Source organism: Diospyros lotus, chromosome 2 (genome assembly GCF_014633365.1).
Source record: "Diospyros lotus cultivar Yz01 chromosome 2, ASM1463336v1, whole genome shotgun sequence".
NCBI classification, from domain to species: domain Eukaryota; kingdom Viridiplantae; phylum Streptophyta; class Magnoliopsida; order Ericales; family Ebenaceae; genus Diospyros; species Diospyros lotus.
Window position 1 is genome coordinate 4,485,491 of NC_068339.1, and position 26,993 is coordinate 4,512,483.

Consider the following 26,993-nt stretch of genomic DNA (forward strand, 5'->3'; position numbering starts at 1 on the left):
AAATAGGAGATGAAAACATATTTTTGATGCAAAGTTTTGAAATTTTTTAAAAACTTTTGAAAATAAAAGAAGTAATCATAATAAAAAAATTTCTATTATTGTTTACGAATTTTAAAAACAAAAATAAAACAAAAAATTGAGGACAAAAATATAATCAAACGGGACCTTATAAAATGCACCATAAATCATTTTTGGAGACTATAACTAAAATATTACTATTTTAACGAGAAATCATATTTATATTCATAAAAAAATTACTAGATATTTTAGGATATGCTTTGTAACATAAATATTTTATATAAGCAATGTGAAAAAAATAATTTTTTAAGCATAAATATCTTTCCCCAAACAATATATATCTGGACTTGTATATTTTACATAAATATGCAAAACTAGCATTTTCATACATACGAGGGCATATTATTATTGTATATATTTTCCATCATCTTTTTCTATATCTATTGTAACATAAAGAACTTAGACACTAAAAATAATAATAAATGGGCGCGCGCGCACACACACACAATATATATATATAGCTCACAAAGTACAATTTCCTTTTGAATTTGTGGCAACCCAATCAATCAATTGAGTTACTTAATAGAGACAAAATTATAATGTTAAAATTGGCCATTGAATTTCAAGCAAGGTTGGTTGACACCAAATTATTTATTTTGTGGCAGGGAGTTGGTTAGTAAATTGATAATATACCGTCGATCTGTCTATTTGATTTGGAAGTGTCTGCTCAATTTACTAGAAAAAGGAAACAAATTGGAATCCCAATTCCCAACTCCGAACTCCCAACTCCCAACAGCAAAGCCAAGCATGATCGCATGGTCGACGTGGAAGAAGAGAAAAAGTAAAAAAATGTGACGAAGCGTATTTGTTGTTGTTGTTATTGGGAAGGAAAGAGAAGCAAGAATGCAGGAAGGAGTGAGTGTAAAACTAAAACGTGAATATTGAATGAATATCTATCTGCATAACAAGTGGCGGGATTCCTGCATACAAACGGGACCTTCTAGCGGCGATCCGATTTCTCCTCTCTCTCTCTCTCTCTCTCTCACGAGAAAGCGCAGATCCGCCTCCTCCTCCTCCTCCTCCTCGTCATCCTCGTCCCCCTCCTTCTCTTCATCAATGCGTTCCTGAACTTTCCTTTTCCTCTCTCTCTATCTGTCTCTCCCCCCCTCCTTTTTCTCCATAATATCTACCTACTTTTACACTTTCATATATAGTTATGTGATTTTCTAGGAAAAGATCTAATAAATCCCTGTGTTGCGTCTGTTTCCAAATATTGCTGCCGAGATATAAGGTATACGCTGCCATTCATGGATACTGGCTTTCTTCCGGTGAGTCCTAATTGAATTGGAAGCGTTTTTCTTTTCCTATAATTTTTTTTTTCTCTTTTTGCGATGGAATTTGATCGGTTTGTGCGTGTATCTGTTGCAGAAAAACTTGTTTAGGACTCGGATGTGTGAATCGCCTGAGACCTGCATTTGCGCGTTGTTCGAGGTTCAGTAGCAGAGGAGTCCGTATCGATTAGAACCCGTTGGTCCATTAATCATGGTAGGAGGAATGGACAAGAAGAAGTATCCGATTGGGCCCGAGCACTACACTCTGTATGAGGAGGTTGGGATCGGTGTTAGCGCTTCCGTTCATCGCGCTCTTTGCGTCCCGCTCAACGAGATCGTCGCGGTCAAAATTCTCGATTTTGAACGCCACAATAGTGATCTGGTATTCCATCTCTCTCTTTCTTCCTGTCTCTTTTTCCAACAACATATTTTGTAACATGCATGTGTCAAGAGATGCACGCACTTTGTTGCTCTTCCCTGTCAACCATATATGCCATGCTATGCTATTGCATCTTTCGTGTCTAATTTGAATTAGCAGTAATAATGTTTTAGGGCATTTTTTTAAATTTGTATTAGCGTCCATGTGGAAAATTTGACTCAAACATGTGTTTTGAATGAACCGGGTTATAAAATTTGATTACATAAGGCTTTTCCAAATTGTTATATAAATAGAATTAGCGTACGTATATCGAGAGTGGGATGAGTTCAGAATTCTCAATAATTTAAAAATTCAACATATATGACTCAATTTGTCTTTCTTTCTTGCGCTTCGAAGTCTATCTGACAGATTGTTTTGTTTTGGTTCAGTAGGGAAGTTTTTCCTTTGTTCCGAGAGCAAATTTTTTTCGACTGTTGGAGGCAAACTATGTTGAGAACCGTTTGAGTTGAAATAAACTGTAGAAGATTAGGAAAAGCTTCTGTTAATTTAAAAAAATTCACTTAATCAAAATGAAAGATCTCAGCTTAAGCAGTCATTATCTTAATTGCCTTTGACCTGTATGACTTTTGGGTTCGTAATTTGCTTTTGCTCTAATTTAATTGTTTAAATTTTGAGCTTTTCCTGTTAGTATTTCTTTCTTTTTTTTTAACCAGGCGTAACTTAGTTGGTTCAACTCATATTGCCATTACTTTGCAGAGTAGCATATCTCGTGAAGCCCAAACCATGGTCCTGATTGATTACCCCAGTGTTCTCAAGTCACACTGCTCTTTTGTTAGTGACCATAATCTATGGGTTGTCATGCCATACATGGATGGGGGTTCTTGTCTCCACATATTGAAGGCTGCTTATCCTGATGGTTTTGAGGAGGTTGTCATTGCGACAATACTGAAGGAGGTATTGAAGGGATTGGAATATCTTCACCATCATGGACACATTCATCGAGATGTCAAGGTGAATAGTTCAATTATGGATGCTTGTCTGCTTTGTCTTTTCTTCTCCGTATCTTTTGTATAATTATCACCTTATCTTGGGGCATGGCATGGTAGTTGTGTTTCTAACTGTTTCCAGCTAGTAATGTTCCTGTTCAACAAACATACATACCCTGTTTTTCTAAGGAAATGCTCAACTGTTAACATGATTGATAGAATTGCAATGATATTCCAAGAACATCTGAAGCTAACTTTAACTCACTCTTAAAAGCTATTCTGGCATCTTTTGGTAGTTTGACCTTTTTCCACATGGTTCTGTCACCATCTTACAAAAGAGTGCAGCATAAGGGTACAAATTGATTCTTATCTTTCTTTCCTATAGTTTTGTCATCATCTAGCAATTGTTTCTGTTGGATATTGTATTATTATGGTTTGTTTCCCTTTGGTTTATGATATAACTTTCAGATTCTTTAAGATACTATTATTTGTTCTTCACCAAGGTTTCCTTCAACACCATGTACAAGTTTGTTGTAATAGGAAAAATCCTACTGAGCTATTATACACAACTTGGTTCCACTGTGGGAAGAAAAAAATATTGGAATTGGTTTCCTTCATTTAGGAATGTGTCAACTCTCAATGGTTTCCATGCTTAGTTTAATCTTTATTTGAACCCTCACAGGATTTCTGAATTACTAAACTAATTTATTTAGGTAATCAAGCTTTCTGTTTTAGATGAGGTAATCTAAGCTGGCCTTCTTAAGAAAGCAGGCATTTCAAGTATTTGTGTGAGGTCCCTTGTACTTTATTTGCATTGATAAATAAGCAACATACCAAGCCTTTCTCCCACTTTGGGGTCAGCTACTTTATTAGCCTTGATCAAGAAGGAAATATAAATGCACGTTCAATTTTGAGTTATCAAATCTATGGGGTCTGAGAAGCTTGGGCTCAATACTGGCAGGATAAGACAAGCTTCCAGTCCCCCACCACCACTCAAAACAGTACTATTACAAACAACACAGAACAAAAAGGTAAAGTAAGGGAAGGAGATCAATATGAACTGGGAAGAATTGACTAGGAGATGGTATGGAATATGGATGAATTTACTTGTTGAGAAGAGAGTAAAGTTTAGTAGTGATGCATATATGTGAGGAAATAATTGCATATTTTTGTTCTCAAGGCATATTGTTAAGGTTAGTCTGTACATTATTATCACATAAACAAGTATTTATGTTCCACTTATGGTATGTTGTTCATTTCCAATAGGCTGGAAATGTTCTCATTGATGCACGTGGAAGGGTTAAGCTTGGAGATTTTGGTGTGTCTGCTTGCTTGTTTGATTCAGGGGATAGGCAACGCACAAGGAATACATTTGTGGGTACACCATGCTGGTACACCTTCTATACTTGTGTGTCTAATTTCTATACACTCTTAGTTTTAATTGATCACATATTTAATGGATTATCTTGGGGATTGTTGGCTGCTTACGCGCTTTTAGAAAAGATCACCTGTAACAATTTGTTAACATAATTTCAGTTGTAGCACACACTTTGCAGGCACCAGAAGGATGAAGTAATGCATTGTTCACATGAGGCCAAAGGATCAGCCGTATGCTTTATTTGATATATTCTTTAACCAGTTGATGATTGTGTTTCTTTTGCAGGATGGCACCTGAGGTTATGGCTCAATTGCATGGTTATGACTTCAAGTCTGTTTCTATATTTCTTGCAAGTGTTGCTTCTTTTTTCCCAATACACTTTTGTGACATGTTCTTATTTTAATATTATTCCTGCAGGGCTGACATCTGGTCTTTTGGCATTACTGCTTTAGAGCTGGCCCATGGACATGCTCCTTTTTCGAAGTATCCCCCAATGAAGGTGCATATATGACACGCAGTTACATGCTTTTGATCTGCATCTTCGATGAAACTTTATCACAATCTGAAGCTAAACTAAAATTGTCAGGTTTTACTCATGACCTTGCAAAATGCGCCTCCTGGCCTTGATTATGAGAGAGACGGGAAATTCTCTAAGGTGTGTACCTATGAGCTCTAAAACTAAGCCTGGTAGTGATTATTTAGGTGGAATTGTTTTCATTTTGTTTTTCTCAAAATCAATCCTTTTCTTTGCCGGTAGTCCTTCAAGCAGATGATTGCTAGTTGCTTGGTAAAAGATCCTTCAAAACGGCCTTCTGCAAAAAAATTGTTAAAGCATTCCTTTTTCAAGCAAGCTAGATCCAATGATTACATTGCTCGAACACTTCTGGAGGGGCTTCCTGCTCTTGGTGATCGTGTGAAAGCCTTGAAGGTTAGCATGTTAGTTTTTAAGTCTGTTCTTTGGCATACTCATGGGAGTGTGAACTATTCCAAGTTTGGTGAAAGTTTACTAGAGAGTGTGGAATTTATGTTTACAGATAAAAGAAGAAGATATGCTTGCACAAAAGAAAATACCAGATGGTCAGAAAGAGGAAATATCTCAGGTTTGAAATCTGAGTCCATTGCTAACTTGAGTCAACATTGATAATTTGCTGTTTCTAAAACAATATAATCTAATATTATTTTCTTATGCTCATTATAAAGATTTTGTTCTTTAGTAGTGAATAGGATGTCAAGCTGAGTTGGTCGGATGCTATGTCCTGATTCTATTTGTAGGAGTCTTTTCGCTAGGATTTGTTTTCAGGTTCATCCACAATCTATGTTGTGGATCCTCTTCACATTGATCTTTTTAGTCTAATAGGTGTGGTCATTCAAGATCATTTTACATTACAAAATTGTGCATGCTGTTATGGTGGTTGTGCAGTCCTGGGATTACTTCAACATCACACCAACTTTTGGCTATCGAATGTAATTATGCAATTAACTCCTTGCATTAGTTGTTTGATTCTTTACCCTAAAGTCGCCATGTGCTTGCCTAATATGTTCTACCTTCACTTTTTTCAATCTGGGACAGTTGCTAGTTATCTGTATATTAAAGTAGTTGCACTGTGATACTCAACTCATTTTCATGTCAGGACTATCACAAAGTATTGCATCAAGCAAGTAGTGTAATATTCATAGATTTTTGAATATACTGGTCTGTCATCAGGAACATTTTAGTTGTAAAATCTTAAATTGTGGAAATAAACCCCCCGCGAAAATAAATAATAAACAAAAATGAAATCAAGAAGCAGCCTTAGGCATCATAAGAGTCATTTGTGTCTTTTAGATTGCAGTTCTACAGCTTTCTTATCTGGGTGTGGGCATGATTTGCAATTTTGGACCATGTGGTGTAAACATTTCTCTCTAGTTACATAATCTAATTCCATTATTGTGTTTTAGTAATTTCATTTGCTAACTTGATTTATAGATTCACATCTATCTTCTTTGTTCAATTAAGTTCATTATTTAAAAAAATAAAAATGACTCTCAAAGTGTTGCATTTGGTTGGTCAGATGTGTAAACACTTTGTTTTATCATTGCGCTCTTTTATGATATTGTCATTACAGTTTTGGGGTTTTTCTTTAATTCTGGTGTGGGCTTTTATCTTCTGCCTGAATGACAACTTCCTTTCTTATTGATAATTCACTCAATATAATATTGTCACAAATCACTACCAGTTGTTGTGTCTTTTAGAACAGTGCTTTAAGAAATTTGTTATTATTGGCCTACGTATTTTTTTATTTTTTCCCTGATTCAGAATTTTCTCTTTCTTCTTTCTGATTGATACTACCTTATTGCTTTTTCAATCTTTAATCTGCCATAGTCACTTCCTGGCATTGGTCCTTAAATCCATCAACACTGTTTTCTTGATGGAATTTTCCAAGTACAATCATTGTTTTCTCTTGGACTTTAAAGATAGGTTCTTTTCATGCAATAATTAGCAGGTTTTTGTATTCACTTTTGTTAACTGTTTGTAGAATGAATATAAACGAGGAATTAGTGGTTGGAATTTCAATCTTGACGACATGAAGGCTCAGGCTTCCTTGGTATAGTTGCAAACTATTTTTTCCTTTTTATTTTCTATCTGAACTCATTATTAAGTAGTCCTAAATTGGATTTATATTCAGCATGCTTGGATGTTTTACTTTGCCAGATTCAGGATGAAGACACTCTTTATGAAAAAGATCTTGGTGGAAGTTCGGTTACATCTCCTGGAATTGAACAAGAAAAAAAATTTCAGCATCAGTTGTCTTCAGCTAGCCACTCTTCACAGGTTTCAGATTTAGTATCAACACACTGTTTTAATGTTTATTCAGATCTAGGTCTTTTTTTGCTTCCTAATAGTATGGTGGTTTGCAGGAGGATAATGATCTGATGCATAACCAAGCATGCATTCTGTCTGTGGACTCAGCAATGAATGAAAATTTGTATGGCTCTTTGTATCTGTCACTTTTTTTTGTCACCTTTTTTATACAAAGTTGGCCTATTAGTAGTGTTACTATGATATGGAAGAGTGGTGCTTCTTCTTCTGCCAAGACATTCCAAATATCGTTTATTTTTCTTGTGGTCTTTTGTTCAATGTTGTTAAACTTCCTACAGCTAATTATTGTTGTATTTCTCCAGAATCAAGTGTGAGAAATCTGATGATGATGCAAGCATTGCTAGTTCAACCTATGAACTCCAAGTTTCGCAAAATTCTTCTCTCCATCTTGAGGATAACGTTCGAAATAGCTTGGCCGGAAGACCAGTCACGGATGTCATTGGAAGAAAACTTGACGGCATAGCTGCGCAAGCTAATCGGAGGAAGGCAGGTTCATCGGGCAATATTACTTTACCAGATTCTTCTGTTCTCCTTAGTAAAGGACAAAGGTAAATATTTAGCTTGCACAAACTTTTGACAGGATGCTTGAGGTGTGCTGTTTTAGGTAGTGGATTCCTTTATTGTCTGTCATTTGGTTATTAGCACCGCTCATTATAAACCACAGTCAACTTATTTAGGAACTTCTAGTTTTGCCTTGCCTTTATTCATACCTGAAATGTTTCTGACTGAACTCGCTGGCAAATCCTTGTGCTTGTGATGATTATTTAGTGAATAAACTTCTAATTCATTATGAAAGATTATTGTTGAGCATGAAATGAGAGATCTGTTTACCACCCATCTATTTGAATGATTAGATTATTCTCTATAGAACTTTCAGGTGAATCCTTTCTTGGACCCGGCAATGATGACTCAAGTTTGGTAGATTGTAGCTAGCTATGACTTAAAACAAGGACAAATAGATTGTAGCTAGCTATGACTTAAATAGAAACAATGAAGGTCATGTAGTTATCTAGGCTAGCTAGTTGAAACACTACTTTAACTAGGCAGGTTTACTTTTTCTCTGCAGATCCCAATGAATAGACTAATTACTTTTTTACTTTCTGAGATTCAACAATTTAACTAGGCAGGTAGTATATAGACAAGGTTGGAGGCTTTCATTCCTCATTGGGGATGTGAATTTTTCTACAGAAGAATGAGATAGGATGTGGAATTTTTTTAGATCGTCGATTTTCAGTCAAACTATTAGGGTGTGCAATCTGATGCAATGGTTGATATGGTGTTTTCTGAAACACTTTCCAACATCAAATTTGGTAGGGCAAATTGTGATGACGATGTTTCCTATAGTTTTTACATTTATTCTGGTAGTCTTTGGCTGTAAATATGACTGGTGAAGGGGTGATCAGGAATATATTCTACTGTATTTGTGTAGTTGTGTAGTGGCACTGAGATGGCATGAGTTAGGTGTAACAAGGAAGCACCCTTTTGGTTTTGATGTGTTTGGACAGGTGCATTCTTCTTCCATTTGGAAAGGATTTGGGGGGTTCAAAGTGTCTTCAGTGCTTGCTTTTTCCTCCACTATGTGCATTTCAGCAAATAGTGATGATGTATAATATGGCAGCAAGTCTAGCTTCCTTCCCCTCTGGTCTTTGCATGAATATTATAGCTGAGAAAGCATCTTTTTACAATCTTATGTTGAATGGTCTTGCAATGGGCTAAATGTGGTATTTGCTTCTGTTTCCACAATAGTTCATTGGATTTGTGAGCTAACTTTAGTTGTATGGTGCTTAGCTGGGCTGTTTTCAAGGGCATTGCCCACATAGGAGAGTTAGAATGAGGGAAAACTGTTAGTACCGTGATAGGCCTCCGGTGCAGCGGACCTTCCAGACATGTTTCAAGAACCATGGGCAGAATAGTAACACAGCTGAGCTTGCATAACAGCCAGCATGTGCACCAAGGGTAGAATAGAAAAAATAGCTGGTACCAAGGGTAGAATGGAAATATAGCTGGCTTGCATAACAACCAGCATGTGCATAACAACCTATAAATAGGAGGAAAAGGAGAGAGAGGGGTAGGCAGAAATTGAGTAGAAATCAAGGAGAGTCTGGGCCCCTTGAACACCCTGTTGTTTTCTTTCTTTCGTTCAATTTCAATACAATTGTAGTTCTAATCCATACTCAATCAGTGTTCATCTATATACAATTGGTGGGTCAATCAGATTTCGGTGAACCTACCATACCGGAGCTGAGAGATCTATTGAACACGAGGGAAAACTGTGGTACCATATGCATTTCCTCTTACTGTGCACAAGTTCTCTAGAATTAGTACTAAATTCATCCTTCAGCTATTTGTATGTAGTTTGGATTAAACCGCTTTTGAACCTTTTATTTTGTAGTTATATCCACATATTTAGATCTGAATGTTTTTCAGATAGCTATGTCGCACTTCTTCAAATACTATGCATATATTCTACTACTGGAAAGCATCTGTTGTTTGATTATCGTTGTTGGATTTCTTTTTATTGATCCATGATTATCCATGTTTCTTTAAATGCTACAATCAAGAAATATTATGAGGCAATCGATTGCCAGTTTGTAGTAAATTTTTTTAATTTTCAGTGATAAATTGCAAACTCAGCTCCAGAACATCTCAAGTAGCAATGGAGCTGCTGTTCCACAGGCTGTTGATGATGCACCTGCTGAAATTCTCTCCAAGGCTTCTAGAACTTCAGGCAAGCATAATTATTCCCCTAAAGTTGAGGTTTCCTGGAAACCTGTCTTCATATGGATACTCATATTGCTTTATTTGGTTGATATATCATAGCTCTATATTCATTATCTGCCTTTGTCATGTAATTGTGATTTTTTTACTTTCTGGACAGCAAACAGTGATGAGGTAGACGAAAAAGTGAAGTCTCCAGTTGTTCAGCAAAAAGGACGCTTCAAAGTTATGTCTGAGAATGTTGACTTAGAAAAGGTGACACTTTACATGCCTTTTCTTTTTTGTTAATAATAAAGAGAAAAATTGTTCCAGTAGGTAGTAGATATAGAAGTAGTGTTAGTTCCCACTAAATCATAGTAACTAGGCAAATGCATTTGACTATGTACACTTGATGATGATCATGAGATACTTCTGTTTGGAAGGATAACATTCACCATTTATTTTTGCAGGCTGTTCCAGCTCCTTTGCAAAAGAGCCACAGCATGCAGGTAAGCACTTGCTTTGGATTAACTCAAGTCATTTAGGCTGTAGTCAAGCTACTGTAATACCCTTCCATAATTGAAAAAATTTCACTTGGATGCTCTTGCTGTGGAAAATAATGTTTCATCCTGTCAGATTTATTAGATAAATAGAGTTAGCTAAATTAACCTTGAACCCTGTTTGTTAAGTTAATACAAGCTTGAGATTATATTTCTAATGTAATTAACCAAAGTTGTCTCAGCAATGGGGTTTATGGCACATGTAGTGCACCATCCATTGTGGTAGCAGTAAAATCATTTTGGTAGATATTGGGACACAGCTATCACATTCCTTAATGGTTATTTGAAGGTTAGCAGATGGAAGGTGGTCGTTGGGATACCACTATTCACTAATACACAGTTACTGGAGGTGAGGGGAGTATATAGAAACTAAACAGATTGAAGGATGTTTTTGAGAGTTGTGAAAAAGTGATTTTGGGTCGTAGAAGCCAGGATGACAGTGCCACCTTGGTACCGTGCATTGGGTTGACCTTCCCAGTTTGCGGTTTGGAAGCGACCTAGGTCGTGAACTGGATCACCAAAAATGGTGGACCGGATTTTCAGCTTGGTTTTCGAAAGGTTTTGGGATTTTAGCATGATTTGTCTTCGAAAGTATTTTTTTGTCAATATGGAAGCATACTCACATAGATCGAAGGCAGGCAAGCCTGTCAGTGGTGGTTGGAAATTCATCGAACATGTCGCCCACCGACAGCATTCAGTGTGTGGCCCCCACATGCCGGTAAACAGGTCGCACATATGGGTGTGCGGACTTGAACTCTAATGACTTGATTTCGTCGGCAGTGTCACTGGAGGCACGCGAGCCACCTCCGACCACTATTCTTTGTTACAATCATTTGTTTTTGGTAAGGGCGCAATGCATTCTGCAAGTGAGCAGGGTTGTTTTCCCATGCTCTTTAATGTTTTATTGATTTTCAATGCCCTTAATGTTTTGTTTTTGTTGTTTTCCAATGACTTTCATTTACAATTTCTTTAGTTTTTATTTTACAATTCTTGCTATTCCTTTTTGCTGTTTTTCAATTATTATGGTTATATTAAATCAATATTAACTAATACATTGAATAACTCAATGACTAGAACATTGACAAAGGGGATCAACATTAGTAGGATTATTTTAAAATATTAAGAAAAGTATTAATTTTTATTCAAAATTATAAGATTTATTAATTTAATTAGTACAAATTTATATTACTGTTCTAAGGTTCTAGGCTTGGTTTGTTGATGGGGGCCCCAATTCTCTCTCTAAGTGGTAGTAAGCTAAAGCCTCTCAAGTAGAAGGAGATAGTGCTTCTGACAGATCTTCAGCTCTAGCTAGAAAAGCACAACACAAAATGCGCACGCTATAAGGATAAAGCAACTGGGAGTATGCATTACTTGTGCTCAACAATTTAGCTTCTTAATCTTTTTTCTATTTCATTTGTTGTCTATTTTAGTCTCTTTAAATGGGCATGGTGGGCATTCCTTTGCCACTTTGCATCAATCTTTCTTCTTCCAAAGATCACATTAGAGATGCCTGCTTGTTCTCAAGTTCTCACATGTTAATCCCTTTTCATTAATACCAGCTTCTTCTTTTCTTTTTTTTTTTTTTTTGTTAGAGTGTGAAAGAGGAGCTCGAGTGCCCTAGGCCTAGTGACTTGGTTGGATTGCATTTTGACCGAGCCCCTTTGGTTTACATCAGATGGTTGAGTTACATTTTACTTCCCTCAATCTTGCTTTAGTTTGTGGCTGATGGTTGGGTCACACATGTACGTGTGGTGGGGTTTGCATGCACATTTGAACATTATTTTACACTTTAAATCCAAGAGAAAAGGAGGGGAGAGATGCACCTGTAAGTTATAAAATTAAAGAGCTCAGTATTTCTGGCACTGCCTTGATGTTGCTCACAAACAGGTTCCGATTAAAGAAAACCTAGTAACCCTTTCTCCTCGACTTCTTTAGTTAATACACTTACTCTTTTGTGTAAATATGCAGTGAAATTTCTGAAATGTCCCTAGTGGTGGCTCAATTTGTATGATCGGCTTCATAATATCTTGATCCTTCAATAATATGTAAAACTGAAGTTTGTATATTTTTATACATGTGATTTTTAGTAGATCAACCCCTGTTCACCTAATTTTTCTTTTCACAGATCTAATGGTAAATTAGAAAATGGTATTTGATTGCTAAAACATGGTTATAATTGTGGATTATGTAGGTGATTAGCCAACATCCTGTCACTGCTCCATCAACATCTGATGCTAGACCTACAAATCTTATTGCGCAGTCCCTTTTCCCAACACTGCAGTCTGCTCTGCAGGCAAATATTCTTCAAAGGGTATGTCTTATCCCCACAAGTTGCATCATCACATTTACTCTTTAGTCTTTTGTAATAGAATTCACTTGTCAAGTCTTTCTCAACAGGAGAGTATATTGAGCCTCATGAAGCAAGTCTCTAATGGTGACTCTACAGGTGAGAGCAATCAGTTCATTTTGAATTTGCATTTGTTTTATTCAAATATGTTTTTACTTTTTCATGTCTTCATCCAATTGTGCAGTTGATGGAGGAGGTATGCCAGTGAATACATCTAGTATGGAGAAACCATTGGTATGTAATGGTACATCGCTCCATTGGCCAGTTTGAAATAAATTCATATAAATGCACCCAACAGGACATGTATGGATATTTTTTTTTATAAAATCTTTATCTATTTATAAAACCCCAACTATACAGAACTTTCTAGAGTCCGCTATTTGTTATTAACAATAATACCAGTAACTTCTATACAATTTACGCAGCCTTTCATGTTCATTTTTTTGACTACATGTGAGGGGTTTTCAGAGAATTTATGAAATATTTTTAAGTATGCACCATGAAATAAAGTTGGTTTATGAGATTTTATTAACTTATTGAGGTTATTAGATTATAGAATATGAATTATAAGGGAGTCAACTGTAAGTTGACTAAGTAGCCAATGCTTTTTTTTTCTTTTTTTCTTTTCCCTTCTTATAAGCCAATCCAGTACTTTTACAGAAAAGATTCTTTTTTTAAATAGACATTTACGCTCAGTTCGAAAGTTATTTTCTTCTTTTTCTCTTATATTTTTTTTTCTAGAAGTGAGCTGATTGGATACCCTTTAATAATTTTTTTTTCCTATTACGGGCTATCCTACTGGGTGTTTGTGTCAGTTGTGGGCTATTAGGTTGTAAAAATTACGATCTCTTAGGCTTTGTTTAGATTGAGGGGATGAAGGGGGAAGAAAGGGTTTGAAGAGGGGAGGAGAAACAATCTTCTTGCCTTGAAGATGTTTTAAAAGAAGAGGGGAAGGGGACTGGGGGGGGAGCCCGATCCATCTCCTTCCCCTTCACTCCTCTTAAAATATTTTCACCCTCAAACCGGAGGGTACGGAAAGATATTCAGGTCTTTTTCAATTAATTTTTTTTTCATTTATTTTCTTGCCCTTTGTATTATGCATTGGAATATAAAATATAAGGGTATTAGTGGAAATTTAATATTATAAACTTTCATTTCCTTTTCATTTTCACTTAAACTCACGAACAAGGAGAAGACAGCCCCCTTTCTTTTCTTCATTAAATATCCAAACAAAGGTAAGGTAACTCTCCCTTCTTTCCTCTCTTTCCTCTTCATTTCCTTTCTTTTATAAATTCTTCCTTACCCTAACTTCCAAAATTCCCGAACGTATGGTGTAGGGATGACATAAATATCATACCTTAGACAGTAGCAAAACCAACCAAATTTCCTGCAGTTTCATTATTGCCGAATTTGAAACCCATTACTGTATATTGCCTTGGTTCGGTTATATACCCATATGAACTTGAATCTCGTGAACTGGCAGTTCTCATGTCAGACAAGACGTCAAGGGAATTGACTATGATAAGTTCTCGACATATGGACAATGCCTCTGGGTTTACTGTTTATAGGTGTCCTGGATGGACATGATGTTAGTCCAATGCATGCTTCTGAAATGAATGGATGCAATTCGCTTCTGTAATTTACTAGTAGTAAAACAACTACCTTTCTCATTTCCAGTTATATGCATCTAAGCTTACACTGACTGGCTCCATCTTCTTATTGTTTTATGATCAAAGTATAGACATATATCATGTTTCATTGCAGCTTGAGGCAGCTTATGATAGGGAGAAGGAATTACTTCACGAAATAACTGATTTGCAATGGAGGTATGCGTGAGCGTGAAAGATCAAAACGTTTTAAGATACAATGTTTTTCATCGCAACTTTTTAACGTGTGTTTTGGGCAGGCTTATTTTGACCCAAGAGGAGCTTCAGAAATATAAATCAGAAAATGCTCAGGTGAACTCTGTGGACCCGTTTTGGCACCTGTGTTATTTTTTTTTTTTTATGATATTAGAGGCCCAGATGTCACTTCCAAGGTTGATTTCTTTCTCCGACAGGCACGAGACAGATGAGAGAACAGAATCCTCGACCTCGTTATGCTGACGATAAATGAAACAAAAAATTTAGAAATAAAAAGGTGATTTCAATGACCAACAGACACAATTTAGTAGTGAGATATGAAACGATGTGTAGGTATTTTTAACTTTAAGTGGCAATGAGAAACTTAATTCGTATCTCCACGAGTATTTGGAGATCTATCTTGTGAAAATTAATTCTTGTGCCTCATCCTAATGTTACCTTATTGCTTTAATATATTATCGTAGACCCTTTCTTTTCTTTCTTTTTCTTTCATTTTCTTTTCCTAATAAGGATGAAATTGAAATTATCTAAGACCTCTTTCTATTTGTTTTGCAAATATATAGTCAAACACCATTTTTTTTAGTATGGGTACATGTACGTATTTCACTAAAAGCACATCTTTAAGTGCAATAGTCTCCGGGTTTGAAGGGCTATGAAAAATAATATTATAAATTTTATTGAGCTCTACAACTTTAAACACAATATTTAAATAGTTTAGAGTTTTGTAATTTTGGGATTTACATTAAGGATAGCCTAGGCTTTTATTTACTTGCAATACAAAAACTCCTTACATGTCTCAAAAGTGATAAAAAGGGAATCTTTGGTGCAAAAAAAAAAATGGAATTTTAACATTTTGAAATATCCTTATATGAATTTTAACTTTCCTCTTCATCTAAATGACAAATTATGTTTCAATTTTCTCACTTTTTTTTTTCCTTTCTTTGCTCATTAGTGAATCATCTCCAATGTGTACCCCTCCCCCTCTTTTTCACCACTTTGTGCTCTTTTTTCTTGATTGTGCCTTTGAATTTTTCCTTTGTGCTTTCAGCACATTGCGTTGTATTGACCATTGATGTATTATAGATTTTTTGAAATATATAATATACATTTAAACTACTTAAAAAGATTTTGAGTAATTTATTTAAAGAACGATTCATCCATATTTTTCATTGGATATCATTGACGATGATGAATAATGTGATTCAATTTTTGAATAATTAAGATTATTTAGTGAAGTTCTTGAAATTTGTGGGTTGCATCTTTTCTTTATATATATATATATATGTTTTGTATATATATTTATTAAATCTCACTAATGCAGTCTATTTTGTCCAAAAAAATTGAAGTTTTATTACAGTGCGTATGTCCTATTTAGTGCTAAGGTAGACTTTATATTTTGAAATAGGTGGGACAAATTTCTTTTGATAAATTAACTCTAATGATAAATTCGTTGAACAATCGTGGGTAATCATTATAGATCAGAAACAGTTTACTTAATTTTTCATCTACTCTTTCCTTGTATGTTACGCATCTTTTACTTAGCTCATTTTATTAAAAAAAATAAGAAACAAAAATTGAAATTTTTTATTTTTAATAATTATTTTGTATTCTTAATCGTGTTATTTTTTCTAACACATAAATGTTTCACATCTTATATTACAATTAAAATGGAAAAATAAAATAATGTAAAACATAAATTAATAAGTAAATAATTTTGAAGATTCAAAAATAAAAATTTGTACAAAAGAAAATATCATTTATAAAGTATTATACGCTTGAATTTGGCAATGAGAAATTTAACCCATTTTAAAGCTTAAAAGGACTTCCATTTTAGACCCCCCCCCCCCCAAAAAAAAAAAAAAATAAATAAAATAAAATAAAGCTCTATACTTAAATAAAAAATATTATATAAAAAAAACATCATTATATTTTTAAGCAAAAACGAAAATTATTCTTTATGTTATGGTAAAAGAAACCTTTTGTTTCATAGTTTTAGATAAACATAACATTTTCATTTGAAATTTATATTATGGTTTTCATATAGACGTTTAGGAAAAAAGTTTAATTTTCTTAAGTATCATTTTCTAGTCTTTTGTTACAAAAAATATAGATATCAAACGTAGTATCAACAAATATTAATCTATATACTTTGCATTTTTTTTTTCTGGATCTGTTATTAGTTTTTGTTAATTTTTTTATTTGTTTATAATAAATAAACGAATAAAAATTATACAAAGGGTTTCTTCATAAATAATAATAAAGAAGCGACGTTAGAATGATTGATTCATTTTCTTTGAAGATACTATTTTTTCTCTTCTTTGATAAATGAAATTAAAATGATAAGCAACATATAATTTTTTATTAAGGGAGAGCTCTTTAAGAACTTTTTTTTTTTTTTTTTTGTTGGACTGAGAGAGAGAGAGAGAGAGAGAGAGAGAGAGAGATGACAAAGGAAGAATGGCGGCAGAAGTTATATGGAATCCATCGAATAAGAAGTCTCTCTGGGAACACTCTTTCTGAATCTGAATTCCAAATTGCTGCTGCATTCTCCATTGAGCTCAGCGGTATCTGTCCACCTTCTTCGCCTGTACTGTACTTACTCTTTCTCTCCCCTCATTAATGTTGAACCCTCACTCCCTATTGTTTCATTTCCTCTGTAATTTTGGACTTGTTCAAACTCAAACCCACAGTGTTTTATTCTGGATGGTCTTTTGATTCGAAATTTATGCAAATTGGTTTTGGGTTTTTTTTTTTTTTTTTTTTTTTGTTGGGGGGGGGGGGGGGGGGGGGGGGAGTGTGGATTGGAGATTCGGATCTCAGATTTGGGACCCGAGCCCCTCCAATCTGCATACTGTTTCGGTTGGGATTCTGAAGATGTGCTTCGGCTTGGCATTGTTGGGTTTGGTTAGAGAGGGATCAAACTTGTTCGGAAGGTGGGTTTTTCGAAAAAGAGCAAAACCCTAATTTAGTGGTGATAGGGGCTTTGCAGGATTTGGCTTTGGGCATATTTATGCATTGAGAAATGTCAACTGCCACCTCGGCTCCGGTGGATCTATCCTGCTGCTCTGAAAGCTCAGGTTGTTAAGAAACTTGGGCCACAGCGAGCAGAGCGGTATTTTTGTTATTTAAATCAATTTTTAAGCTCGGAGCTAGCCAAGGTTTGAGTTCAATAGGTTTTGCATTATGATATTTGGGAGAAAGAATGTCATACTGCATAATCAATTCATTCTTGCAATTCTGAAAAATTCTTGTAATGCTATTAGGTCCTCGATTGATTCATGGTGAGTAGGTTCTGAAGCAAGCTAGAGTAGTTGGAAATAGAGAGCCTCCAAGTGATGGCCACAATCAAACTGCACTGAGTCCATTGGTTTTGTCTAATGGAGATATTCCACCATTCTTACCTGGAGACGTCGAGACAGGAAATTGTAGGAGGAAAGTTTCAAATTCTCCTAGTGCTCTAGGATTGAATGAAAAGACAAAACTCTTTTTCTCTCCAGTCATTGCCTGAAGAAGGTAACAATTTAACTGTTGTACCCGATAGCTGGGATTCAATTGCACATGATATTTAAAAGCCACTGCATCATCATCAAGTACTCAAGGAACAAGTAGACAATGATGAGAGGTTAAAAATCATGGTTCTGGTAATTTATTAATAATAAAGAAATTAGCAGATGGTGCTGTTTTTGCACCGAACAAAACCCCATTGATACCATTGGTTTTGACAATAGGAAAGAGGTTCCATCTTGCCCACTTGGCATGGCTGGAGCTCGCAAAATAATACCTATGTCCAGTGCCAGTAAATGTGCCAGGGCCTTCAACATAACAATGGGGTTGGATGCTTACTTGAAGGGTTTGATGGTGCCTTGCACAGAACTGGTGAGGCAAGGTCAGGGCATAAGCCAATGGAGAACAGTACCCACATGCACCAGGGTCATTTGAAGCTTGTCAATGGTATTAAACCAAATTGTCATTATATTCTGAATTGCAGTAGGTTGGTAGAAGACGTGCAAGAAAGGAGCACCTATTGCCCTGTATCTTTACTAGATTTTAGAGTTGTGTTGGAGCTCAACCCACAATAGCTGGGTGAAGATTGGCCTTTGCTACTATTAAAAATATGTACACACGAGGAATAAAACACGAGGCTGGAGTTGGGCAACATGTTTTTGTTGTTGGGCAGCTACTGAGGCAAAGGACGTGGATTTTATTTATTTATTTATCTTTTGTTGGTGACCTTGCACATTTATTCCATTAAGTTTTCTTTCACGGTCTCTCTTAACCAGCCTACTGCCCTTGCAGTTAAGCTCTGCCCCTTTTAAGATGATAGCACACAAAATAGGAAATTCTTGGAGGCTCCTGCTTGGAGCTCCTCTTCAGACGAAACTGCCATATTTATTGGCAACTGAAACTTGAAAGAAAAAGATTGCAATGCATGGTTGCACTGTTATATTGTTGGCAGTTAAGTTCCCGCATCTCTCACTGTTTTGCATTCTTCTTCCTCTGTATACATCCATTAAGAAGAAAATTAGAAGCAGTTTTGCAGGAATAACTTATGTAGTCTGGTAGGAAGCTAAAAAGGCATTTAAGAGTTTTGGGTTTTATGAATTTCCAACACTAGAAAATTCTTTACTTAAATATTAACAACACGTTTTACATGATTACCTTTGGTGACCGAACTGTTTGTCTTGAAGCAACTTCACTTTTTCTGTCCAGGGGTTTAGTGGTCTACCGGTATCTTTTAGTGTAATTTTTAATTGTACTTTGCTATATGTGTAGTGAAGCGGCTGGGAGTACGTCAGTGCTTGAAACCTTGTTTCTTGGTATGCAAATTGAAAGAATATCTCTGATTTCTATTCAAGCCCCAAAGAAATTCGACATGGGAAAGGAGAGGACAGTGGGTGAGACTACAGTTATAGTGTCTGGATCAAGGTAAGGCTATGAAGACCCTGCCAAAAATCATGCAACAGGGACTCCCTAAATTAATCTGCGGGCATTGTGGTACGTTCTCTGTCCTGTCCTACTGGCATGAATGTCTTTTTTAAAATGCTATCTGTTACGTACGCCATCTAAAAATATGGAAGTTCTGAGAGTTTTTGCTGACATTTTTCAGTTTCTTCGTGCCCTTTTTTTATAATATCCCATTGCTCTTCTTCAAATTCGTTTTTATCGTGAACATTATGTGATATACGCTGCTGGCCTTTCAATTGTTATGTTGCTGCTTTCAGGCTGTGAGACTCTCCCTATCGTCTGTGTTGATGTAAACACATTAATATGTTTCAATGAACTTTGATATAGGCAAATGTCCTGGGGAAAACAGAGAAACCTCAGGTGTATTGGTTATGGTTTTTATGTTTTTGTTGTTTTGGAGACCAAAAGTATGAAAAAAAAAAATGAAATTTTTATTTTCATATGTTTCAATTTTTGTCCCAGAATGATTTTTGAGATTAGTGCAAATTTTTTTTTTATTGTTTCTTAAAATTGAGACTATTTATGATCACAACAATTTCAAGTTATAATTGCAATAGATGAGTTTGGTTATATGAATTCGAGACTTTCTGCGGTCTCTATTCATGATCATAAAAAAAGTCAAAATTAACTAGCAAAAAAATTATTTTCGTTTTTCTGGATTTGTTTGGTAGTAGAACCCGGGAGGTACTTTTTTAAATCATATCCAAACAAACCCTTACAACAGTCTTCCTTGTGTTGGTCAATTATTATAGAAAACGTGAATTTGTTGGTTCCCGAATTTGCACTTGAATGGAGGAAGCTGCCAGCACTCCCAGCATATTCCCTTCTAGACAAAATTAAAAAGGAGTTCGAGCTGTTGTCATGGCGGAATATAATCCATTATATGATAGTTTATTTCAAACCAAAATGTTAGGGTTTTAACTCAAAATTATGAGCATCATTGCAGCAACAATTACAAGCTTAACCCTCCTAGGTGAATTCTAGACTTTTAATTTTCATGATGTTTGATCTATCTGAGCTGTACACTGGTTAACAGCCCATAACCATAGCTTTCGTTTACAAAAGTGAATTTTAGCAATACCAAATGGGCACTTAGAAAGGTATTGCAATCAGCTTTCACACAACTTAGGTCTTCTATTTTTCACCTACTCAGTTTCACATTAAACCACACATCAGAGAGTAGATGGAATACTTAAAACTGGGCTCAGCAAGGTGACCCTTCCATTATATATCCACTTGAAATGTTGGTGATTTCACAATACCTTAACAAATATTTACAAATGGCCCTTCAAACGGGCAACAAAAGATACATCCATCATAATAACAAGATACTTCCAAACTTCACTGTCAGCTGTATAATTTCAAAAATGGTGAGGCCATTCATCCATGTCTTTTGGTATTGACTATATTGGAGACAAGTCTTATTACTAATTATTGAAGTGGAGGTAGTAGCTTATAACATCAACTGAGATGTGCTGACGGGCGAAGCATCATGATGGTTTCGACCACGTGAGAACTCTCCAGAAAGGCCTGTGCTTGCGCTTGGGAAGGCGGTTTGGCACCATCTCTGAGTCTGATCCCCTGAGCATTTCCCACATCACCTCCACATCCTTGTATCCACAACTCTGTATATCGTCGCGGAGCTTTAACAGCCCACCAACTGCCAGAACACAATATTAGATAAGTCAAATGTGTCCAGACAATATGTAGAGGACTGAGCAATTTCCTATTTTGCTCCTTTGACGTCCACAACATGAAAACGTATGTAGATGTCTACGATCATATTTGCTTATGACTTTGCCAAGGTGGGTCGTGATCATTTTTGTCGGTAGCAGCTAGGGTTATTACAACGATAGCTTCTGATTGGTTTCATAAGACAGTATTTAATTTAAACCCATTTTGATTATTATTTCCACTAAGTGGTCCTCTGAATTGAACTGCTATTGTTTGGTAGTTAGCAGTGGAATTATTGAATTAATTATTAAGGTAATTGTTCTGCTACTCCTTTTTGTTTGTGAATGGTCTTGTGCTAGTGGATGTCACCATCATTAGCGTAATCTTTTTAAGTCGTTCTAATAGGTTTCCTTTTTTCTTCTTTTCCACTCAGGAAAACGTTAAAGAGAAATTTATTAAATCCTAATTTATCCAAAAGGGTTGCTCAACAACAATATTACCAACATTACAAAGGTTCTCTAACCGTAATTGCCAAAAGAAGTTGAGAATACCATAAACACTTCGTCTTCATCTTCGTACAAGTTGATAAATGAATCAAAGAGAAGTAATTGTACCATTTGAAATGGTTGATATATGTGAATAAAGTCTTCTTGTCCATAAATAGAGACAGAAATCACTATTAACTCATCTTTTTTTGGGGGGCCGAAAGGCTATTACTATTTCATCAACATCCACTGATACACAAAGAAAACCTAAATTACAAGTCCTTAGAAGAAATATAAATTGAAGGATGATCCCCTTCTTTAATCTAGCTGCTGTAGTGTGGGTCTGAATCATGGAAGTCAACCTACTGGGTGATAAGTTTGATAAGGGAATGAAGGAAAGGGGAGGAATTAGGAAAATTTTCCTTGCTTTTGTTTGATTAGAAAGAAATGGCAACTAGGGCAGATAAACTAAACAGCGACACATCAAATCTTAATCTCAGGAATAAAGGTAAAGACTACAATAAAGTGATATGAAGAAACTAAAATATGTAAAATTTAAGTAAAGAAACAAGCAAGCATTTCAGTGATATTACTTTCCTCCAATCCTCCCAAAATGCTTAAAGATACTTGGTAACTCTCATCCTCCTCAATCCCTCCCTCCGTTCCCTCTATTCGCCTTTTTCTTTCAAATCTTTTACTTACCTTCCTAATCATTTCATCTAAGCCAGACAAGGTGAAAGGCACTAATTCCGAAACTGATCCAAATACAATAATAGCAAGAACCCCATCCCAGTGACCAAAAAAAAAAAAAAACGAAGAAAGAAAATCTCAAAGCTCATCATCTACCGTATCAACTAAAGAGGCAATATTAGGATAACAATCAGAAAATCCCTCTTTTTTTTTTTTTTTTTTTTTTAACGCAACAGTAGTGACTATTGATGCTATATGAAAGAATAAAATTCTGGAAACCGAGGGGCTTTAATATGGATAAATATTTCTGGAGTCTTTTGGATTAAAAGACAAAATAATCTGTGTACTTCGTTAGGTTTTTCTTATATATATATATATATATGTAGAGAGAGAGAGACGAACCATGGTCGCGAGCCTTAACCTTAGCAGCAACAGCAATCCAGAGTCTCCTTACAGGGAAGACCATCTTATGACACCATTCCATCACCGGCACCGCCCTCAAATTTCTGAGTTTGGACCGCCGAATCCCGCCCAGTCGAATCGCCGTCGTCCTGAACTCGGCCAGGCCTTTTCTCTTTCTTTACACAAATCTCCCTCTCTCTCTCTCTCTCTCTCTCTAAGCTCTGTGTGTGCATATATGTATATTTGCAGACTATGAGAGAGAGAGAGAGAGAGAGAGAGAGTGTGTGCATATATATATATATATATATTTGCAGTGAGAGAGAGAGAGAGAGAGCGAGAGCGAATAAAGTCGGTGTTATAGAGCAGTGTATGGAAGATTAAACAGTTTCCTAAACTCATATTTTATTGTGAGGCAAAAGAAAATCTTAAATAAACTATTATATTATATTATATAAAAATTAATTAATCACGACACGTGACGAATGTCTGAGCTGATGAGTTATTAGGAGGAGGAGGAGGAGTTAGGACTTGGTTTCTTTTAATTCCTATTTTTAACTTTTGTATGCTACCCCCCCCCCCCCCCGCCCACTAAAGTTTGAAATGAATAGGTATTTTGATTTAACTAAGAATAATAATCCTTAATTAAGAGCTATTATTTCTTCTTCTTCTTCTTCTTTTTTCTATATAAACTAATTATGAGAAATTTAAATAAAAATTTCTGTCATTTTAAAACCTGTTAATTACGATCCTTTGATTAATAATATATATTATTATTATTATAGGACTAATATCAATAAGGGGAAGAAGACACGTGGCGTGAGGTGTGTGGATTTCGGTTCCGCCTTTTTTCTTGTATTTATTTATTGTAGTAATAATATTATTAAGCAAGCATTGTGGAGATTACAAAAAAAAGGGTATTTTATAAGTAAGAAACGCGTCGTCTCTCTCTTGAGTGGGATCTTCTGCTTCTGCCTTTCGGCGGTCTGGGTTTGACGACCGTCTCATAATAATATTTATTTATTTAATTTTTTTTTAAGTGTCTTACACACCACAAATAAATTTTGATATGGTCTTTAATTAATTAATAAAAAAAATTGAGAATGCTACCTAATTTTTATTTTATTTTATTATGAGGAATCAACTATACGTATACGTGGATACAAGGGAGGGCGGCAGGTGTCGGCAAGATTAGAGGCCACGTGGACGAAGGGATGGAACCTGGCTGCTGCTGCTGCTGCCGCATCGGCACAGACATTGATATCGAAGTTGGGTTGGGAAAATGACGGCTGCCCAATCAACTTTGGCACCTATGTGCTATCCCTCCCTTAACGATCCTTTCGCCTTTTTACACGAAATCTCTTCCCTCTCTTTGATTAGACAACACATTAAATCTCTCTCTCTCTCTCTCTCTCTCTCTCTCTCTCTCTCTCGCGTTGTAGCTGCAGATGTCAACAAGTTAATGATTGATGGTGCTACTAATAATTTATGAAGGATTATTTATGGCCGTCTAAATGAAATAAATAAGGCAGTGCTAAATTAGGCTTACAAAAATCTAGTCTCATCTGTAAATTATTAATGATTTTAAGGGAGGTTCATTCTATATACTCTTTGACTCATTTGACATGGCTTTAATTCTTTATTTAATACAAAAATAAAAAATAAATAAATCTATCTCAAGTCGTAATATAAAATTTTCAAGTAAAGCTATAATAATAATAATAATAATGTATTTCATGTCTCAATCAATTAAACAAACTAACGGGACTAAGAAATGTTATTTTTGAAATGTTGGATTTTAGGTATTTAATATACAAAGGGCACTCAAGTGCGATCGATATTTGGAAGTCCACAAAGATAGATATTTGGGAGGAGGGGGCGGTCACAAACTAGTGGTTGGGTTTAGAATAATTCTAAGAGTTACTTTTAATATTTAAAAAATATACTAATTTTTTTTTATATATTTAATGTTAATTTTTTTATTGTTAGTTAATTATAGTTAGTTTTTAAAAAATAATTAAAATATTTTTAAATTCAAATACTTTCTATTTTTTCTCATTCTTTATTCTCTCTTTTCTATCTTCTTTATTTCTTTCTCTTTCTTCTTTAGTGACAAGGGCAATTCACATTGGTGGCCACAATAACGATGGAAGTATCTGATTACAACAGTTATTCATTGCAGAGATTGTTCATCTTTTTTCTTTTCTTCTCTCTCATTCTTGATCTGTAGCGATAGAGACTAGTCATGACGGCAGCGAGGATAGGAACATCTCCTCATCTTCTCTCATAATTGTAGATGTGTGATGAAATCATATTTGTCCTTATCACTAAAACATAGATATGCATTCATCATCGGGTGAATCTATTGGGTTTATCCCTTCTTTCTCTTTCTATCTATAACAACAATGGGAACAATAATAACTACGATAAGGGCATCTATTTTTTTTCTCTCTTTCATTATAAATTGAATATGCCTTCATTGTAGATTTGCAATGAATTCCTAGCACAATTATGGCATGTTTGATTGGACTTATTTTCTATAAAAATGATAATTTTTTTATGTAAATTTCAATTTTAGTAGTGTTTGATTAGCTATATTTTTCAAGGAATCCAAGTTCTCACTTTTGGTCACGTGATAGCCAATTTTTACTTTTGCTTGAAAACAAATTCTTAAAGGAGGCTTGGAAAAGAAATTCTAGGGAATTGGAGAAGAAGAAGAGTGGAAGCGTGAAGGAGAAGAAAAGCGAACGACAATCGATGAAGCTGAGAGGAAGCGCAGTCGGCAGTCGACAATTGCGAGGAAGAGGGGAAGAGTAATTGACGATCGCAAGGAACGAGAGACAACAACGAACTAAGTGAGTGAAAGAGCGAGTGAGAGCGACGGTGAGCGGTCGAAGAGTGAACGGTGATGGCGGTAGAGGCGATGGCAGCCACGACTAGTGATGGCAGCGACATACTGAGTGAGAGAGAGAGCAAGCGAAAGTGACGGTGAGTTGCTGAAGAGTGAACGGTGATGGCGGTAACAGCAGCCAATGACCGCAGCAATGGCAATGATGGGTCCTTCATCCTCAAGTTGGGTATATATATATTTGTGTATATATATTTGATTTTTTGAATATTGTATATAATATATTTGATTTATTTTTAGCTAATTCCATGGAATTCAATGGCAATCAAACACCAAAAGTTAAAAAAAATTATAATTTTTAGCTAGAAAATTAAGCCAATCAAACGTTTTCAATTGACATTTTCTCTAAAATTTAATTCTAGACAATTGAATTATCTAAAAATTAATTTTTTTCATATAAATTTTATACTTACAATCAAACGTACCCTTACAGATTTGCGTTCATCACTCGTACTAGGTTTATTTTTTCTCTCTTTGTGCAACAGTAAGGTTATTCATGGCGGCAACAATGGCACTGGATTGACAAGGATTTCAGTCTCTCTCTCTCTCTCTTTGATTTCTTCTTCTTTTTTCTTCTTGCAAGGTTCATCACATGCTGCCACAAAACCCATTGGATTCATCATCGAGTTGGTAATGAACTCAATAGGTTCCATGTTGACATGGCTTCATTTTTTATTTTTTAATCTGAGGAGAGAAAAAGAAAGGTTAAATTAGTTATTTTACCTTTTTTATTTAATAGCAGCGTGATTATTGTTATTTCTCAATGGTAGGTGATTCTTGCAATTTTGTCAAATCTTAAAGAGTATTTTTTACAATTTAGCCTATATGATAAACATAATTATCATAGAAATGGGGATGTTAGAATAAGGCAATAAGTAATATGAAAGGGCAAGAAGAAGAATAGTATCAGACTAATGGTGAATTTTTTTTTTTTTTTTTTTTTTGGGGGGGGGGGGGGGGTAGTGAGTCACCATCTGAGTTTAGGCTAAGGTTGAATCTTTCTCTCTGGTAGTGTGTGCTTCGTCAACTTCAACTCACTGCCTGCTTTACTGCCATTCATATAACTTTTATTCTCTCTCTCTCTCTCTCTTCGCTACCTAACAATCACTATCAACTCCCTACCCTACTTCTCAAAAACCTTATATATATATATATATATGGATTTTAATATTTATTGCTTCCTTCTTGACAGTGTTGGATAATCTTATGATTAAATAGCAAGTATCACATACAAAAATAAAGAAAAAGAAAACATTGAAATTTAACTTGATTTATCCCTAACAAATCTACTTCTAACAGTGTAGTTTTTCTACTCTTGCAATCCTCACAATTCAAATAATTAATTAATCTCTCATTCAAATGACACTGGTTATCAAGTCAATTAGTAAATATAGTTTCATTAATCTTACTACATCATCTCTTAAATAAACATGATCTGTTGACACTACACAAGT

The 26,993-nt window shown here is 35.3% G+C and overlaps 2 protein-coding genes across 8 annotated transcripts in view; one reads left to right on the forward strand and one right to left on the reverse strand.

Annotated features, from left to right (window-relative positions):
- Positions 1-26,203, forward strand: part of LOC127794514 (serine/threonine-protein kinase BLUS1-like) — a 42,932-nt gene extending 16,729 nt beyond the window's left edge. For 2 of the 7 annotated variants that reach the window (XM_052325677.1, XM_052325676.1), the window contains exons 2-23: positions 1,447-1,731; positions 2,485-2,739; positions 3,981-4,105; positions 4,378-4,422; positions 4,510-4,591; positions 4,679-4,747; positions 4,850-5,020; positions 5,127-5,192; positions 6,609-6,677; positions 6,785-6,904; positions 6,991-7,058; positions 7,255-7,500; positions 9,568-9,680; positions 9,831-9,925; positions 10,120-10,158; positions 12,401-12,520; positions 12,607-12,655; positions 12,741-12,790; positions 14,321-14,382; positions 14,463-14,514; positions 14,616-14,695; positions 19,192-22,452. In XM_052325677.1, coding sequence (XP_052181637.1) covers positions 1,561-1,731; positions 2,485-2,739; positions 3,981-4,105; positions 4,378-4,422; positions 4,510-4,591; positions 4,679-4,747; positions 4,850-5,020; positions 5,127-5,192; positions 6,609-6,677; positions 6,785-6,904; positions 6,991-7,058; positions 7,255-7,500; positions 9,568-9,680; positions 9,831-9,925; positions 10,120-10,158; positions 12,401-12,520; positions 12,607-12,655; positions 12,741-12,790; positions 14,321-14,382; positions 14,463-14,514; positions 14,616-14,630 — 2,082 coding nt within the window. In that variant the 5' untranslated portion in view covers positions 1,447-1,560 and the 3' untranslated portion in view covers positions 14,631-14,695; positions 19,192-22,452. Of the gene's footprint in view, positions 1-755; positions 1,347-1,446; positions 1,732-2,484; positions 2,740-3,980; positions 4,106-4,377; positions 4,423-4,509; positions 4,592-4,678; positions 4,748-4,849; positions 5,021-5,126; positions 5,193-6,608; positions 6,678-6,784; positions 6,905-6,990; positions 7,059-7,254; positions 7,501-9,567; positions 9,681-9,830; positions 9,926-10,119; positions 10,159-12,400; positions 12,521-12,606; positions 12,656-12,740; positions 12,791-14,320; positions 14,383-14,462; positions 14,515-14,615; positions 14,696-19,191; positions 22,453-23,768; positions 24,753-26,024 lie in introns of those variants that run through there. The other 5 variants (XM_052325680.1, XM_052325679.1, XM_052325678.1 and 2 more) reach the window with 5 other exon arrangements.
- Positions 20,874-22,904, reverse strand: LOC127794515 (uncharacterized). The gene is made up of 2 exons (XM_052325681.1): positions 22,635-22,904; positions 20,874-21,043 (listed from the first exon to the last, which is right to left on the reverse strand). The coding sequence occupies exons 1-2, from the start codon at positions 22,714-22,716 to the stop codon at positions 20,874-20,876; spliced, it is 252 nt and encodes an 83-aa protein (XP_052181641.1). The 5' UTR covers positions 22,717-22,904.
- Positions 26,204-26,993: the final 790 nt, after the last annotated feature.